The following is an 18,683-nucleotide window of genomic DNA, read 5'->3' on the forward strand; positions in this document are numbered from 1 at the left end:
AAGCCTTTACCTAGGAAGACCGTTATAAATAAGTAAACCTTTTGAAAATATTACTTTTTCTAAGTTCATGTTTATATTAATGAGAAGTTTTATAATTAGAAATGAAATATTTTACAAGCTTACGATTTGAAGAAATAAAAGTCGGTTGAGCTAACTTCAAGTCATGCATGAATTATTTAAGAAAGTTTCAGAAACCTTAAAACGTAATTGCATTAACATTAGTAATAATAGAAAGGTCACATTGAGATAATAAATGAGGTTACAGGTTCAGAAAATGACCGGTGATTCTTTTTTTACTCGATGTCCACTTCCCGTTATTTCACACCTTCGTGGGCGCGGCAATCAGATACAGATTGTGAGGTCTGAAACCGAATTCCTGTCCGTCTTGGCGAAATAACAAGCGGATTCCACAGCGCAAGACTTTGGTTTTGCGGGATTTCGTATAAGTTGCATCGATCCATTCTTCGAAGTAAAACTTAAACGACGCCTCATCTGCGTCTCGGTTATACATTTGACACTGAAACCAAGTGAACAGATGAGGAGAATTCAAATGTGGCACTTGTCCTTTACTGTTGAATGTCCAATAATCTGCTTCCTGTACATCGTGATCGGATTTCAACAGACGAAACTCGCAAGAGAGTCGCAAGGGAACAGGATGAGGATAGTATTCTCCGAAAGCAGCAACGCAAACAACGAAGCCCAGGAGATCGTTGCTATTCCATTTTGCAGGAAGATTGATCTTCATTGAACATCCCTCACATTGGTACTTGAACCACTCTGGTACTTCACCTCCTGGATAACAACAATTAACACTTGGGATATAACCCTGCACACACACAGAGACACACATATGATTATTAATGGTTATCTATTTGAAGTTTGTTTGTAAATGTCATGATTAAGAACCGATGATCTCATCTCAGATTGGTTAGTTTTTTGCAATCTCATGTCGAAAGTATTTTTTTCTTTCTTTTATTGGAAAAATTGTCAATCAAAGATGAATATGTGGGAATGTGATTAAATGTTAAATATATGTGATTTTTCCAGTATATAATTAAAAAGTGAAAAAAAAAAAGACGCGAATGTGGGATTGAATGAAAAAACTGATGTGTCCATTCAATATTTTGTGATCTGTTTTGAGCTATAAAAGGCCAGGTTCAATTTTTTCTTCGTGATATACCCATTCAACTTAAAACATGAAAACTTCGTTATCGAGATGCAAGAAAAGGAATGATACCAGATAATCTCCAGGCTCATATCGCAATGCCTTGCGCAGCACTCTATATCGGAAGTTGAGCATAAGATTGTTGTGGTCCAACTTTAAGCATTCATAAAACAGAAAAGAGACCACACTCTCTTCGCGAATGTGATAGTCATCACAAGCAAGCCCTTGTGCCAATATATTTTCCGAATTAGAAAAGGTCTCAAGAAGCGGACACTCACTAGCATCGAGATACTCCAAAACTGAAGGGAGCTCTGTCAAAGACCGGAGGTTCCTGCAGTTATTTACGTAAAGCCAAACCAAATTTGGAAACCGCTTGATGCTCAGAGGTAGGCTGTCAATGCTCGTTCCGCTTAGATTTAATGATTTTAACGATGTCAAACCAGCTAAGAAAGAGAAACGGACAAGTTTTGAACATTCACTCAGCTCAAGGGTCTCAAGCCAATGCATCAAACACAGCCTGATAGGAAGAGACTCGAGATCTCGGCACAAATTCAAATCCAACTGCCACAGCCCAGTCAGATTATGAATCGATGAGGGAAGCCGATTTATGGCTGTTCCATTCAACCGGATAACTCTTATGCTTCCAACAGGATCCGGAATTTCTGGAACGTTTCTGAAGTTTGAGCAATTGGAGAGAACGAGTTCTGTGAGATGTCTCAGCTTGAAAATGCTGCTCGGAAGACTCTCGAGCAACTGACAGCCAGACATATTGATGCTCTCCAGACCAAGGAGAGATTCAACAGATGATGGAACTTCTTTTATTGTGGACCCCGTCAAATCGAACTCTTTCATATTCTTTGGAAGTTTAGGAATATTTTCAAGAACTGAGCAGCCAGTGAGTGGAAGAGATTTAATGAACTCTAGGCCATGGATACTGCTGGGGAGAGACTTGAGAAGTTTACAGTGTTCGACAGACAGTAAAGAAAGACGGCTGTGAGAGCCAATCCACGAGGGAACTTCCTTTATTGAAGTGGAGTCTAAATATAGTTTTTCAATACTCGTACCCATAATCTGAGGAATACTAGTCAGATTATGGCAACCACTAAGCTTAAGTCTTTTAAGTGCGCCAGCGAAAATTGTGTCTGGAAGACTAAATAGACTTGTGCAGTGGCTCAAATTAAAATCAATGAGCTTGTCAACATTTTGCAAATGATTAGAAGGAACTTGAAGCAAACTTGTGCAGTGTTCAAGATTTATGACCTCGATATTTGGAGCACCAGACAGATTTGGGAATTGAGTTAGTTTCTCAGAGTGACTAAGATCGAGGCGTGTTAATTCCTTGAGGGGCTGAAAGAGAAAATAGAAAATTCACCGTCAATCATAAGTCATAGATAGCAGCAAAGTTAGGCCATACCTGGATTAGCTCTCCATCCCAAAGTCGTTCAAGCTGACTGTAGGGAAGCTTAAGCTCAACAAGATCTCGCAGTGAAGACGTTGAAGATAAGGATTTTGCAGGGAATTCTGGCCATTCGAGATATCTAAGTGCACGTGGAAAAGATCGGAGATCTTTAGGAAAGTATACTTCGCACTTGTTACTCTTGTTAAAACTGTAGACTATAAGCAGTCTTAGGTTAGTCATGGGCTGGAAAACTGTGGCAGACAAGTGTATGTTTTCGACCATGCTTCCTTTGTCTAGGACCATCTTTTCGATCGCTTCGGTTCCCTATCAAGAAAGAGAAATTTTAAAGCGAACAATCTAAATACAAATTAGGAATCTCTTAAGACACTTACTTTATCTTGCTCCAAGACGTCACATACTTCTTGAGCAATCCATAACCTGCTCCGCTTACCGAGCATTTTGGATTCTTCGCGAACGATTTCCCATCCCATTTCCTGTAGTAGATCATGCATCCATAGCTGCTTCTCGTAACCTCTTGTTGTGATGAGAGATTTCTCTATGAGATTCTCTATTAGCCAATTCGCTGATCGGTATAAATTCGTTAATATATACGCTGCATGATCTCGAGACGTTCCTTTAAAGAAACAAGCGATATCAAGAAACACGGCCCTCTCCAGCTTATTTAGCCCTTGATAACTTATGACTAACTTCTTCTGAACATTTTCAGGGGAACATTCTTTCAGTGTCTCCAATGTGATCTCCCATGGTTTTCCCTTCAAAACACAAGATCGAAGATAAGAACCCAAAGTTTTTACAACCAATGGAATCCCTCCAGCATGTAGTACCACCTGTTTCGACACCTCTACATAATCTGATCCGGGAGAATCGATTCCCTTAAATGCGGTTAAACGAAAAAGCTCGAGAGCATCATCATATTCTAACTGTCTAACCTCGTATTTTTTAACCTTATATTGTGCATCAGAATCAATATTTGTGAGAACTTGCGAATCTCTAGTCGTTACTATAATTCTACTTCCAGGGCCAAACCAACCATCGCCAGCAATATATACAAATTGCTCGAAATCATTCAGATCGTCCAGAACAAGGAGTACCCTTTTTCGGCGAAGTCTCCTAACCAAGCTGGGTTTCAAAGAAGGGTTTCCCGAGTAGATCTTTTCATCCTTTAGCAGTTGGGAAAGAAGCTTGTCTCTCAAGCTTCCTATCCCCGTTTTCTCAGATTCTTCTCGAACATTCGCAACGAAACAGGAACCACTGAATTGATCAAGTAGCTGATTGAAGACGACACTCGCAATGGTGGTCTTTCCTATACCACCCATTCCACACAAACCAACAACATGAACTTCCGTTGACTGAATGCTCAAAAACTTCTTGATTTTCCTGACGTGTTTCCCAATTCCAATCAGGCCTTCCAAGCCATCAGTTGATGTTAAAGTATTTAATTTTCCTAAAACATCTTTGACGATTTCATCGATTAATTCGGCCTCAACCCTACAGAATGAAAACATACAACTCTGGAGTTGGTAAACATATAACCTTGCAATCGAATACATGTAACAACGAAACATCGATTCATGTAATTAGGAAAAAACATTGAAACTATAATTAAATCAAACAAGATCCTGAGTAAAGAGAAAGAGGGGGAAAAAAAAAAAGGCAAATCTTCCCAATCCATTACAGAAATGCGCGAATTCCCTGTTTGTTTCCCAAACTCTAGTCGAAAACTTGAATTTCATCTAAAGAGAGACCTAATCGTCGAATCCCAAGCCATTTCCTAAACATTGGGATTTGAATCCGGTCAATGAACCGTAGAGAGAGAGAGAGAGAGAGAGAAAGGAAGACCTGTGTTTAGAATCCCAGCCGGAGTGATTGGCAGCTTTCTCCAGCGCAGATCTCCACTGCAGAACCTTGGCATGATCGTATCGCTTCTCGTGTTCTTCGAAAGCAGCTCCGAAACTTCCTCGCTGCTTTCGAATGTCGGAGGGATCGACCTTGTAAAATACGGGCAACAAAATGAGCCCCTGGCATTGCAGGATGTGAACCAGTTCGGCCAAGCACCACGACGAAGAGGCGTAGTCTTCGGAGAAGACGACGACGGCGATGTTGGATTGTCGGATCGCTTCGAGTAGCGCCGGAGTGATCTCGTCTCCTTTTTCCAGGCTCCTCGCGTCAATGAACGTCTCGATTTCCTTGTCGCACAGGGCTCTGTAAAGATGGCTCGTGAAGTTACTTCTGGTATCTTCGCCTCTGAAGCTCAGAAACACGTCGTACTTCTTCAACATCGAAGGAGACGAAGAACACATTTCTCTTTGCGCTTCATCACCTTCGTTTTTTTTTTTTTTTTTTTTTTACTTCGTTTTTTTTATACAATCTGCAATCCGATGCAAGAATCTTATAAAATTGATTTTAATTTATATTTACAATTTTATAGCTAATGTACTTGTATATTATATGTATATTTTTTTAATTTTATACTTTTTTATTTGAAAAACATTAATTAAAATACAACTCATACATAAAAAAAAATAAAAAATTCAATTAAGATAGTGATTAAAAAAAATAGAGATGGATTAGAGATGTAAACTTAGCTTTCTCTATTTTACATTTTTCATTAAGATAGTGATTTATTATATAAAAAAAAATAGTGAGTAATAATTATATATTTTTTTATTTGACCTAATTAAACAGGTGCGGATCCATTTATTCTGTTATCCGAATTCAGACCCGCTAAAATCTTAACGCGTCTTACCCGTTTACATGAAAAGAACGGGTATTATCCAGTCTGTTTAAATCAGCGAGTAAAAGATCGGATAATGAGTAATGGGTAAAACTATCATCCTTATCTTTTGTTAGTCACCCTTCTCTTTCTCACTAAGTTTTCAAAAACTTTTTGAGTATTTATAGGGCCATTAATTGATATATACGGCTATCAGCTTAAAATATGCGACTTTTAGCTCAAATATGCTAGTATTTTATCAAATACAGGGCTATCAACTTGAAATGTGATGTTATTTTCTGAAATATGCAGTGATCGACTGAAAATATGTGATTATTTTATGAAACGTGTGGTTACCAGTTTAAAATATGCATCGGCTAAAATATGAGATCAATTTCCGAGTTTAAGATTATTTTAATAAAATATGCGGTTATTTTCTAAAATATACGGCTATCGGCTTAAAATATGCGGGCATCAACTAAAATATGTGGCTATCAGCTTGAAATATTTAATAAAATATGCGGGGTTTTTTTTTTTTTTTTAAGTAAGTTGATTTAATTATTTCATTTTGAAAAAGGAAACGTATGTGATTTTGATTAATTTCTTCAGCTCTCAAATCTAAATTATGTCCATCAATCGATTTCAAAATTGTTTGTTTTGATTTTCATCTATATTTCTTAATTTTTAGATTTCTGGTCTTTATATTCGTGATCATGTTCGTGAACCAGTTTTCTCAAGATTTTAAAATAATTAATTCATGTGTATAAAATTTTAATCTACCGTGTTTTGTGTAGTTGAGTTGTTTGGAGTCTTCGATTTTGTGGATAATTACGCATCTTTATATACTAATATGAATGTGATTTTGGATTGAACTTGTAGATGAAAATGAATTAATTATTGGGTTATATAGCTATATAGCCACACGGCTATAGAGATTTTGGATTTGGCCAACGTTTTGTTAATTTTCTGTTAATAGCCACAACAACCTATTTACGGTCTAATAAAATACCAAAATGTCCTCACATAATTCCCACCCATTTACACACCAAATATTAAAAAATTTACAAAAAATTAGCAAAATAACCAACTCAAACGTTGGGATTTGCTAAATAGCCAAGGTTTTGTAAATATTAAGTAAATAGCAACTCGGATGACGTGGACGAATAAGATTTTTTTTCAATTCCAGTTTGTGTCCTTTTATCTTTTGAATCCGAAATTATTTGAATTTTGAATTTTTTTCCAATATCCCGAATTTCAGAGTGATTAAAATTGGGTGGTTAATTTCGGATCCTTATTTTTAGCAACTGAATAATTACGTGGGTTATTTATTCATTATTTTGTTTCCATATATCTGGCGTTATTAATTTCTCTTTTCTTTAATCCGATTCTTTGTGTAATCATCTGTAAATAGTTGTAAATTATAGTGTAATCAGTTGTAAATAACTGTAAATAATAGTATAAATAGTTATCACAATAATTAAAATTATAATCGGCAGTTTTTTTAACTTGAATTTTATTTGTCGAAAATTCTGTTTGATTTTGAATTTAATTTTTTAACAATAAATGATGATAATATTTTAGGCAAATTAGTTTTAATTTTGGAATATAATGTCAATCTAAAGAATATTTCCCCATTGAGTTATGAGATTCAAGCCATTTAGTCTTTAATGATACTTAAAATTAGATTGAATATTGATATATTACATGTTTTAAGAAGTTAAGACATTCAAATCTTTTTATTTTAGGCAATTTAGTTTTAAATTTGAATTATTCGGTCAATCTAAAGAATAATTCCCTATTAATTAGTATTTAGTTATGAGATTACGTGTATTTAGTCTTTAATGGTATAGAATATCTGATCAAATATTAGTATATTACGTGTACTAGACATATAAGCTATTTAAATCTTTTTGTAAGTCACAATTTGAATTATGTAAAATTGGTACTTTTTTCCAAATTTTTTTGTAATTATAAAGTAAATAACTGTAAATGAGTGTTAATATATACAACTTTCAGTAAATACTTTGCACATAACAAAAAATGTATATCATTTTGAATATACAACTTTCAGTAAATACTTTGCACATAACAAAAAATGTATATCATTTTGAAGTAAATAACTGTATACTATATAGTCAACAATATATAAATTTGCAGTAAAAACTGTGTAAATACAATGTCACATTAAATACAGCATCACGAGTATACATAACTATAAATCGTAGGGGCACAAAATTTATTAATTAATATGTTTCTACATCTACTTAGGTGTCCCGTAATTTTGATCGGCGTTTTCTCTGACCGACTTTCCTCTCCATATTATCATTCTGTATATACAAGAAAATGAAGATTGTGTAAATATTTGTAAACAACTCATTTCCATACTCTTTGCTAGAATCAAGTAAATAGTTGTAAATAACATTGTAAATCTCATGTAAATATAATGTAGTCAACGTACAAAAATGGTTTCTTCACAAAATGATAAAACTTGAAAAATGGGTCCGATTTACACAACCACCGTCAAAAATTAAAATAACCCTAATATCTAAAACTTCAAAGATTATTTGTGGGTATTCAATAATCGAATTAACAAACCCATATTTTTTTTTGGGTAAATCTCTTTCAAAATAAAGTAAATACGAATCTATATATGCGTACCTGTATGTATATTCGGTATAACCATACACAACAAGATTTACACATCTAGCCATTTAAAATCGAACCCCCAAATCTCGTATGCAAATGTCTAGGGTTTAAGGCAAAAAAAACTAGGATTACGAATAAGCAATACACGAACATTAACTACTGGCACTTTATCCCAGAGGAAGAAGAACTATAAAAAATTCATGTTATTAAATAACCGATCCAAAAAACCATGTTTTCTCTTTTATTTTTGTGTAAATCTTTGACGAAAAATAGTAAATACGAGTTAAAATAGCAAGAACCCCTACACATGCATACCAGATTTAGATTCAGCAGCCGAAATTGCTCGTCAGGGAAGATGAAAATATTTTCGTCGGGGAAGAGAGTAGCGGTTTTGGGAGAGCTTTTTTTATTTTATTTTTATTTTTATGACCGAGAGATATGCAATGAAGGTGAATAATTTTCAAATAAATGTGTTTAATGACCTCGATTCTCGGAAATCCCGATTTCCTTTGATTTTTTTTATATATTAAGCAGAAATGACGATTGGGCGGGAAACAATTTGGGCATTTTCATAAACTTGGACGTGCAATTAAATACAATTGGCTATTTACTTAATATTTACAAAACCTTGGGTATTTGGCAATTTCTAAGGTTTGAGTTGGCTATTTTGCTAAATTACCCAAAAATTTAAACCAAAATATTCGGCCATAACTACTCCCATTAATTCAAATTGAAAAAAAAATCGGTCATAACTACTCCCACAAATTGAGGGAGTTTTTAAACTCCATTAATGCAGATATCTATACTCTCTCTTTATCTCTACAAAACCGATAAAAACAAAAATCAACGTTCTGCAACATCGGTCGACGCTCCACCCTCTGCAACATCGGCTCCGACACTCGCCCACCCTCTGCAATATCGGTCGACGCTCGTCGATGGTGACGGAAAACGGGCTGTGCCTATCGGATTGGATTGGTGGAGGGATTACAGGATTTCTTATATTATGATGATCCTTCATTTTTTTCTCTCTTCTTCTTCTTCTTATTCTTCTTCTTTTTCATCAGAATTGCTGATGGTTTTGAGTGTATGAGATTTGTTTCATTGTTTGTGAATTTGCTGAGATTTTGGTTCTGGTGAATTATTATCCATTATTGTAAATACGACGTTGATTTACAGTTAATACCAATTGTGTCATCGAAAAATGCATTGTAAATACAAAGATGATTTTTTTCTCTCTTCTTCTTATTCTTCATCGGAATTGCTGGTGGTTTTGAGTGTATGAGATTTGTTTCAGTGATTGTGAATTTGCTGAGATTTTGGTTCTATTGAATTCTTATCCAGTATTGTAAATACGACGTTGATTTACAGTTAATACCAATTTTTTCATCGTAAAATGCATTGTAAATACAAAGATGATTTACAGTATATTCGTGTAAATAAACTGAAAAAAAAATATGGAAATATTTTAGACGTTCTAAAATTATGAAAACAAATAACAAATTATGGACGTTCTAAAATTCTAGAATTAAAAAACACGCTAAGAAAGAATAAATTTTGAATGTAAAATTGGATCAAGAAAGATCTAGTCAAAATAAATAACATATTTCCAATAAATGGAAAATATTCTCAAATTGTAATTTAATGTTATTTACCGAAATTAGAAAATCTGCTGGAAAATTCAAATTTCAAATTTGAAAACTTCCTTATTCGGTTTCAATATTTGATTCAAAATAATAAAAAAAAACTGGCTAATTAAAAATAGCGGCCGAATTAAATAAGGGTAAAGATGTAAAACTAATTCAATTAATAAGCTGCCACGTAAGCAAGATGGATATTTACGGGAAATTAACGAAAGGTTGGCTGAAACCAAATTGCTAGTGTTTAAGATGGCTACACAGCCAATTATTTGTTAATTATTTTCCTTACAAACAAGCCACATCCATCTTTGATTACTAATACACATCAAACAAGTCATACCTTTAATATTAATATAGTGGTCCATAACACACAAACTATCCACAACCATCTTTGATTACTAGTACACATCAAACAAGTCAATGTGAAAACTCTCACGAGCGAAACAAGTCTTCTTTTCGTGTTATATACTCGGCTCGCAGACCGAATCTTCTTCTTCATAGGCCTTCCGAGAAGTGTGTTGATGGTAGGAGGTTGAATAGAACTCTCACGAGCCGAAAGAGCCGAAGGCCTCAAACAATTCAATTACACACAAAAACAGTGGATTAAAATTTTGGACACTATATGAAATATTTTGAAATACTAAGAAAACTGGTTCATGATAGTGTACACAAAAATAAAGGCCGACCAGCTAAAATTTATCTTGACTAACTTAGTTCGACAGCTATGGCATCGTAGATCGACGACGATAGCAACGAAGATCGACTGCGATGACATAAGAGATCGACAATGATTGAAATCAACGACGAGTTCGACTACTACGCAGGCGACAGATGGGACGACAATTTGGCTAGGATTTTAAGCTTTGCGTTTTAGGTGTTTTTTGGCGTTTTAGGTTAGAGTGAAGTAGTGAGGTCGATATTGGAGGCAAGTGAAAGAATATTTTTTGGAGATTTTTGACTAGTAGTAAGGTCGATATTTTAGAGTGAAGTAGTAAGGTTGATATTGGTGACAAGTGAAATAATATTTTTGGAGATTTTTAAGATTTTTGACTAGTATACCTCAACTTTAAAAATTTTAACAATTTTGCTAAACTCAAACTTTAAATTGGCTAGATAGCCGGCATCACCCTTTTAAAAATCTAAACTATTTCAATAAAATTCAAGGAAGACTTGTGATATTTTCCCTTACTATTATTATTATTATTATTATTATTTTGGTAATAAACAAATAAATGACTTTGGCATGGTATTGGAAAGTCTTAAGGTTTTATTGGGCTAGGCCCAGTGGTCACATGGTGGGTGGGGTCCAAATCGGAGAAAATGTCACTCCAACGGACTGGTCCTGAGCCCAAAACCGGTGGATTTTCGATAGGGACAGCCATTAAATTAGTTGCGATCACACAACACAACACGCACAAACACACTAAATCACAACTATTGACCATATATACCAGTTTGTGTCATAAAGATTTTTTTAGATACAACATTTCACTCTCAACAGAATCTGACGATGAAATGGTAAACCGAATTCGCTAGAATTCCAAATTATGAACAGTTACTATTAATGTACACGTGTACATATAGCTGCTCCAAATACTTGATAGAGAGAGAGAGAGAGAGAGAGAGAGAGAGAGAGAGAGAGAGAGAGAGAGAGAGAGAGATGTGGACGAATACCAGAAGACCAAAATAATATAAGCTTCAATTGTTTTGAGACCCACCATCGTCCCATGTGCATGTGAACCTGTTCCCATCAAATTACCTATTTAGCAATCAATCTATAAAGAGTAAAAAACTGGCCATTGTTTTCACCTGTAGTTCTTGATGCCTTGTAAATTTGACACTATACACTTAATATTAGTCTAGTGGCAAGAGTTTATATTTATTATCACGTTTTATGATGGTAATTATTATTATATATATATTTTTTTCTGTTTGAAGAATCTCGAGGACATGCCCATTATCAGGGCTTAATGTTTCTTGACATTCACTTGTGTTTTGTTGGGTCTGAACTGTTATACTTATATGACCCACTTTTTGGATCAAAACTCTCCATTAAAAGAGAAACTAAAGAAAACAAATGACAAGTATCCGATTAGTTAAGTGGCATACACCACACGGAATGAGGTGACCAGTTTTTTATTCTTAACTGATGCTTTAACTTTAAGCTAAAATTAAGAAACATTTAATCCTTTGAAATTAAAGATAATTTTACAAAAACATGTGTCAATGCATGAAAAATAAGGTCGTGGAAATGCCGACAAAAATTTATATATTTACTACCTAAAAAAATATTCCAGTAAAAAATATACAATTTATTATTAAGCTCATATTTGAATAACGCAAAGTGACTCGGTAGTGAATTAATTAAAGGGTTATATTGGTGTATAGTCATTTTGTTATAGAGGATTTAAATTTAGCCAACCTTTTGTTAATTTTTAGTAAATAGAAACATCCACCAATTTACAAAAAGTAAAAAGACCAAACTTGCCTCAGTGTCAAATTCCCGCTCATTATTTTCAGCCCATTAATTAAAATGAAAATCAAATATTAGGTCATAATTTCTGGCACAAATCAAGGGACCATCATTAACAAACGTAATTAAACATCACACACCACAAATCCATTCAAAACACACGCACCACAAAATCCATTCAAAACACACGCACCACAAAAATTCACCGAGATGCTCCCTACCTCGCCGACAGGAGCACCACGAATCTTTTATTCTTCTGTCATCTTCTTTCTTCTCCGGAGAGGCAACGAGAAGAAAGAAGCACTACTACAAATATGGGCATCAGGTGCGACAAAAGTCGCACCTGATGCCCAAAAAGTCGCACCCGATAGTACTATCGGGTGCGACTTAATAGTCCGCAGCTAATACTATTGGGTGCGACATGACGCACCCAATAGTATATACTATTAGGTGCGACACTATTGGGTGCGACTTAGTCGCACCTGATGCTCTTTATCTTTTTAAAAAAAAATTAATATGCTGATTATATATTAACTAATTGATAAACTAATCACATTATTACATTATTACAATTATTAATCTTAATTTTAATTTCATTAACTAATTACAATTTCTAATTGATAAATTACACTAATTACAATTTCACAAACTAAACTAAACTAAACATATTACTATTTCACAATTTCACAAACTAATCAAAAATCTAAACTAAACACTAACCTGCAGAGACTCGAGACGAGGTGAGCGCACGGCGGAGAGTGAGCAGGGGCTGAGCGCACGGCGAGGTTCGGAGGGGCTCGGGACGACGACGAAGAAATACCGGTGGATAGCACAACTCACGGCCAAGCACAACTCACGGCCAACATCACAAAATTCAAACCAACCTCGTCCAAAAATCCAAAACAAACACAAACCCAACCTCAAATCAAACCAATAATCATGAAAATAACCTCAAAATCTCCATACCACGTTCAAAATAAATTTGTCAATTGCTCTAGCTAGAGTCTCCGAAAAACAAGAGTATCGACAAAAATAAATAAATAAATTGAACTCCCACGTCGAAAGGAAGACAAAAACTCCAACCTAATGCGAGCACGAATGTTCTAAACGAAAAAAGAGTGGAGCTTGAACTTGATTATTTGATCTACTATGAGGTTCTAGCTCAAACTTAATATTTATGTACTGAAATGAGCTTAAGCTCGAACTCAATAATAAATGATAATAATAATAAAAAAAAAACACACACACACACACACAACTATTTCCTCAATTCCAAAATGTAGTTTCAATTTTCAACCTCCAAGACCTACGTAACACTCGAGACACAAAACAATTATGTTCCCTGTACTGCAATCATCACTCACACACATCAGAACACCGAAAATTGAAACCCTAAAGAAAAGGATTACCTTGAAAGGAAGTTGGTCACGTGGTTTCTGGCGAGCAAGCGAGCGATGAGATCGGCGGTCACGTGGCCTCTGGTCCTGGCCACGCGTACGGCCCACCACTGAGGTCCGTCGTCGGCGAGGTTGTCAAGGTTAAGCTCCGCCGTCCACGTCGGCGACAGCCTGACCCACTAGCGCTTAAGCCATCATAACTCGAGCTACAAAACTTGAAATCGATTGATTCTAGCGGCAAATGAAAGTAGACTCATGTAGATTTCTAACGAGATATTACAAGCATATATACGACAAGAATAGCTATATGAAAAACAGCCCGTAATTCACTGTTACAATTCTGGAAATCCCGTTTTACTGCTGCGAAACACAAACTTTGGAAATTCATAACTCATTCAATACTCAATGGATTTACATGTTCTTGGTCATTTTAGAAAGCTCATACAGTCTACTATCCATGAAAAATATCCACAAAAATTATCTCAGACCATATCGGACTGTCTACGTCCGTTTACAGAGGCTGTTCAAACAGTTTATCAAATCAAACGAAAATTCGAGAAATCATCACAACTCATCATAATCCAAGCTACAACCCTAGATTCCCAAATCAACACATCAAAACGAAAATTCGAGTTCAATCACACATCAAAACAGCTCGGAGAAGGAAAGCCCCAAATCAACATAAACCCTAGATTCCCAAATCTCCAGAATCTCGAATCAATGGAGGAAATCGCTTACCAATCCTCGTGGAAGGCTGCGATGGAAATCCTCGTAGCTCGCGATGGAGCTAGCGGCAATGGAGGCAGCGGACCGGCAGTTCGACGGCGCTGGACTCGACTGCGACGGATTCTCTTCCGCCACTTCCTCTTCTTCCTCGCTCTCTCTCAGCTCTCTATACCTTTCTCTCCCGGCGATCTCTTCTCGGCCGGTGACCTGGGTGGTTCGCGGCGGCTATTTCCCTCGGCGGAGCTCGCGCAGTAAGTAGGGAGAGACAAATTTGAGAGAAAAAAGATAGGGAGTTTAGGTTTTTTTTTAAGAAAGAGTTGTTTAGTCGGACAAATGAAAAAAATGAGGGGGAGAAGCTGAACGCCTAAGTTAAACTATTGGGTGCGACTAGTCGCACCCAATACCACTTAAAATCAGCGAAATTTTTTTCTTTTCTGGAGCCCGTTGATTGCGACAAGTCGCACCTGATACCCAATTAGGTGCGACTTTTAGGTGCGACAAGTCGCACCTAATACCCTTCCGCACCAGAAAACCTTATTTGTAGTAGTGAAGATGACAGAAGAAGAAAAGATTCGTTTAAAAGATGAAAATATTCTCGGTCATGGTGTTCTCCGCCGTGGCCATGTTCGACCAGATCCTTCATTTTATTTCCTCTCTTCTTCTTCTTCTTCATCTGAATTGCTGGTGGTTTTGAGTGTATGAGATTTGTTTCATTGATTGTGAATTTACTATGATTTTGGTTCTGGTGAATTCTAATCCAATATTGTAAATACGACGTTGATTTACAGTTAATACCAATTGTTTCATCGTAAATGCTTTGTAAATATAAATATGATTTACAGTATATTCGTGTAAATAAATTGAAAAAAATTCTGGTAATATTTTGGATGTTCTAAAATTAAAAAAAAAATAATAATATCAATAAATGAAGAATATATTTACAGATTTATCCATAGTGAATTGCCACAAAAATAGAAACTAATTAGTTAAAGTCAACGCTGAAAATTTCCAAATACACGTTAACAATCTTTTCAAATCGGTTAGATTCAAAATTTAAAAAAAAACTGTTTAATTTAATTAGCGGGCGTAATAAATAAGGCAAATGTGTAAAACTAATTTAATTAATTGATTTACAGTTAATACCAATTGTTTCATCGTAAATGCATTGTAAATACAAAGATGATTTACAGTATATTCGTGTAAATAAATTGGAAAAAATTCTGGAAATATTTTGGACGTTTTAAAATTATGAAAACAAATAATATCAATAAATGAAGAATATATTTACAGATTTTATCCATAATGAATTGCCACGAAAATATAAACTAATTAGTTAAAGTTAACGCTGAAAATTTCCAAATACACGTTAACAATCTTTCCAAATCGGTTAGATTCAAAATAAAAAAAATTACTAATTCAATTAACGGACGTAATAAATAAGGGAAAATGTGTAAAACTAATTTAATTAAGGGAGCCCGAGCAAAATAGCAAAGTCAAACGTTGTAATTGTCAAAATAGCCAACTTTTGGTTTATTTTTAATGTGTAGCCAATATACCACATTAACAGTAAAAAAATACAAATTTGCCCTTCATTTAAATAATATCAAATCAAAATATTTGGAAGATTCCCGCGTCCAAAAAAGAAAGAAATGAAATTGGAATCGCGTGAATAAATGCCAACTAAAACAGATCCATCGTGATATATGCATATCTAACAAATCCACCGTGATAAATGCTTATCTTTCAAACACGCAACCAAACCTACACCGCACGAGAAAAAATTCAAAAACAAAGTCAATTAACAGCAATTAAATTAACAGATATTAACACAAATTAACTGGATTGAAATCGTTCAAAAACCTACATAACAGCAATTAACAGATATTAACGTTAATTAACATGATTGAAAATCGTTCCATACATGAATCAGCTGGGAAGAACAAGGAAAAAATTCAAAAACAAATTCAATTAACAGAAATTAACAGATATTAACGTTAATTAACATGATTGAAATCGTTCAAAAACCTACATAACAACAACTAACAGATATTAACGTTAATTAACAGGATTGAAAATCGTTCCGTACATGAATCAGCTGGGAAGAACAAGTCCACATCGTACTGCGATCTCCGACAACAGGCTATACGCCGTCAGCACGATCTGGTTGTCGCCGCCGCTCGAGGCCCGCGAGAGGTTCGTCGGGGCGATCTGGTTGTCGCCGCCACTCGAGGCCCGCGAGAGGTTCACGATCTGGTTGTCGCCGCCGCTCGAGGCCCGCGAGAGGTTCGTCGGGGCGATCTGGTTGTTGCCGCCGCTCGAGGCCCGCGAGAGGTTCACGATCTGGTTGTCGCCGCCGCTCGAGGCCCGCGAGAGGTTCGTCGGGGCGATCTGGTTGTTGGCGCCGCTCGAGGCCCGCGAGAGGTTCATGATCTGGTTGTCGCCGCCGCTCGAGGCCCGCGAGAGGTTCGTCGGGTCCAAGCCAACCTCAACGTCTCTCTCTCTCTGCTTCTCAATTACTGTGGCTACGGCGTCCCTTCCGGCTTCCAATGCGCCTAGTCTCACTCCTGCCTATTCTTTTTGTAGTAATAATAATATTGAGCAATCAAAATAGAATATCTTGGCAATCAAATCATAAATATGTTAGCAATCAATTTTGATTTTCTTTAATTATATTTTTTTAAAAATTAAAAAGGGCAAAACTGGAAGCAAAATATTGGGTTGAACGCCACGTCAGCGAAATTGGCTATTTTTCAAAATAAATGTAAATGTTGGCTAAAATGCAATCTCAACGTTTGAATTTGGCTAGTCCGTCTAATTTTTCTTTAATTAATAAGATGCCACGTAAGCAAGATAGCTATTTACGGAAAATTAACGAAAGGTTAGCTAAAACCAAATTATTAGTGTTTAAGATGGTTACGTAGCCAATTTTTTTTTTTAGTTCAACGTTTTATGAAAAAAGTTAGTACCAAAGTTTTAACATAATTTCCTTATTCTCTTTGCAACTGTATGTTAAACATTATACATACAATATATCTTGAGTTAGTACATAGCACCAAAAATCATAGATCGCTGTTGAGAACCCTCCTCAAAGAAAGACGAATGGGTCCCATTTGGTGGCTAAGAGTCTTCATCGAAGAAAACAAGGACAAAGCGGTCGACAGTCCTTACAAGGCCATAGAAGAAGACAAGGACAATGTTATATCAAAGTGATCATTATCTATTACTTACATTTAATAGCTCGGTTGCTAATCCATTATTATCACGGAGTATCTAGGCTATCTTTACAGAGTCGACTCGAAATTATACTTAGTTTATGCTTAAGTGAACACGAACATGAGCAAAAGTTTTTTTTTTTTTTTTTTTTTTTAATTAATCTCATGGCTATTCCACTAAGAATATGGATTTGAATTCTTGATTTTATTAGAATTATATTCTTACTAGATTTTCAAAGTATTCACTGATATAGCCACTGCATGGTTATTGATCCTCAAGTTCCCTCATGACATGAATGGTGTATATTACCGATATACCATTCGAGTTACACATAAGTCGCATGTACCATTGGATCCCTAAATAAACTAGATCAATTGATTCTGCAGTTAACTATTAGGTGCACAAACATTTACCCTCTTTAAGGATAGAGGATTTTGTATCTATAAATCTCTTCTCTCCACCGAAAACATTTGTTGACTCCAAAAACATAAGTAAACAAGCATGCGTTAGATTTGAACGAATGAATAAAAAAGGGATAAGATATAACCTTGAAGTCTATGACTACTTCATGATTAGGGATGTGAATTTTACCCGCATACCCATGTACCCGCAAGACCCTACCTGCTGTGGATGGAGTCTTACCCGAATAAATGGATAATTGGTAGGATACATGTATTACTCATGAAAAATTATATGAGTATTAGTATTTTATGATTTTTAAGTATCCTACCCGTTTAAAATTATTAGTATAATTACAATTATATATATATATATATATGTATAGATATATCATAAAAACTTCTTATGTATTTTCCCATAAACGATTTCTTACAAAACAATATGTACTATGTAAAATAAGAAAGCCTAATATTCGTGTATCTTATTTGATTTGTTAATTTTAAGCAAATTTTGATGTATTAAATATTTGTTTTAAGATTTGTTTATTTGTTTCTACGAAAATAAAATATAGAATTATTTCAAATTTATCATGAGTTTACTCTGTATAGAATTTAGTCAGACCCATTAGTAACAAATGAGTATGAATAGGGTATAGTTTTAATTTTATTTTCGTGGGTAGGGTCTGGTTTTGTAGGACCCTACCCAAATCCTATCCTTTGTCATCTCTCTTCATGATTTAGATCAATTTTTCATATGGCCTTCATTGAGACTTCAAACGTGTGTCATAACAACTTCTTAAGTGACACATCTAATTAAACTTTATCTAGATCGTTACATGGTATTTGCACTGAATGTTCTCACTCAATAAATCAACACTTTGTGTTTCACATATCT

The 18,683-nt window shown here is 35.2% G+C and overlaps 1 protein-coding gene across 1 annotated transcript; it reads right to left on the reverse strand.

The window, feature by feature from the left end:
* Positions 1 to 192: 192 nt before the first annotated feature.
* Positions 193 to 4,926, reverse strand: LOC149384174 (disease resistance-like protein DSC1). Its single transcript, XM_089628646.1, has 5 exons — positions 4,425 to 4,926; positions 2,957 to 4,073; positions 2,580 to 2,888; positions 1,238 to 2,512; positions 193 to 826 (listed from the first exon to the last, which is right to left on the reverse strand). Exons 1-5 carry the CDS (start codon positions 4,883 to 4,885, stop codon positions 320 to 322), a joined length of 3,669 nt encoding a protein of 1,222 aa, XP_089484772.1. The 5' UTR covers positions 4,886 to 4,926; the 3' UTR covers positions 193 to 319.
* Positions 4,927 to 18,683: the final 13,757 nt, after the last annotated feature.

This window comes from Urtica dioica, chromosome 10, assembly GCF_054948205.1.
Source record: "Urtica dioica subsp. dioica isolate 48M chromosome 10, U.dioica_male_clone48M_v1_H2, whole genome shotgun sequence".
In the NCBI taxonomy this organism is placed as follows: Eukaryota; Viridiplantae; Streptophyta; class Magnoliopsida; order Rosales; family Urticaceae; genus Urtica; species Urtica dioica.

Coding starts and splice junctions, on each gene's coding strand:
- LOC149384174 (XM_089628646.1), bottom strand. CDS start 4,885: ATGTGTTCTTCGTCTCCTTCGATGTTGAAGAAGTACGACGTGTTTCTG. Junction 4,074..4,424: donor GGCTGGGATTCTAAACACAG/GTCTTCCTTTCT, acceptor TTCATTCTGTAG/GGTTGAGGCCGAATTAATCG. Junction 2,513..2,579: donor GGGATGGAGAGCTAATCCAG/GTATGGCCTAAC, acceptor TTTCTCTTTCAG/CCCCTCAAGGAATTAACACG.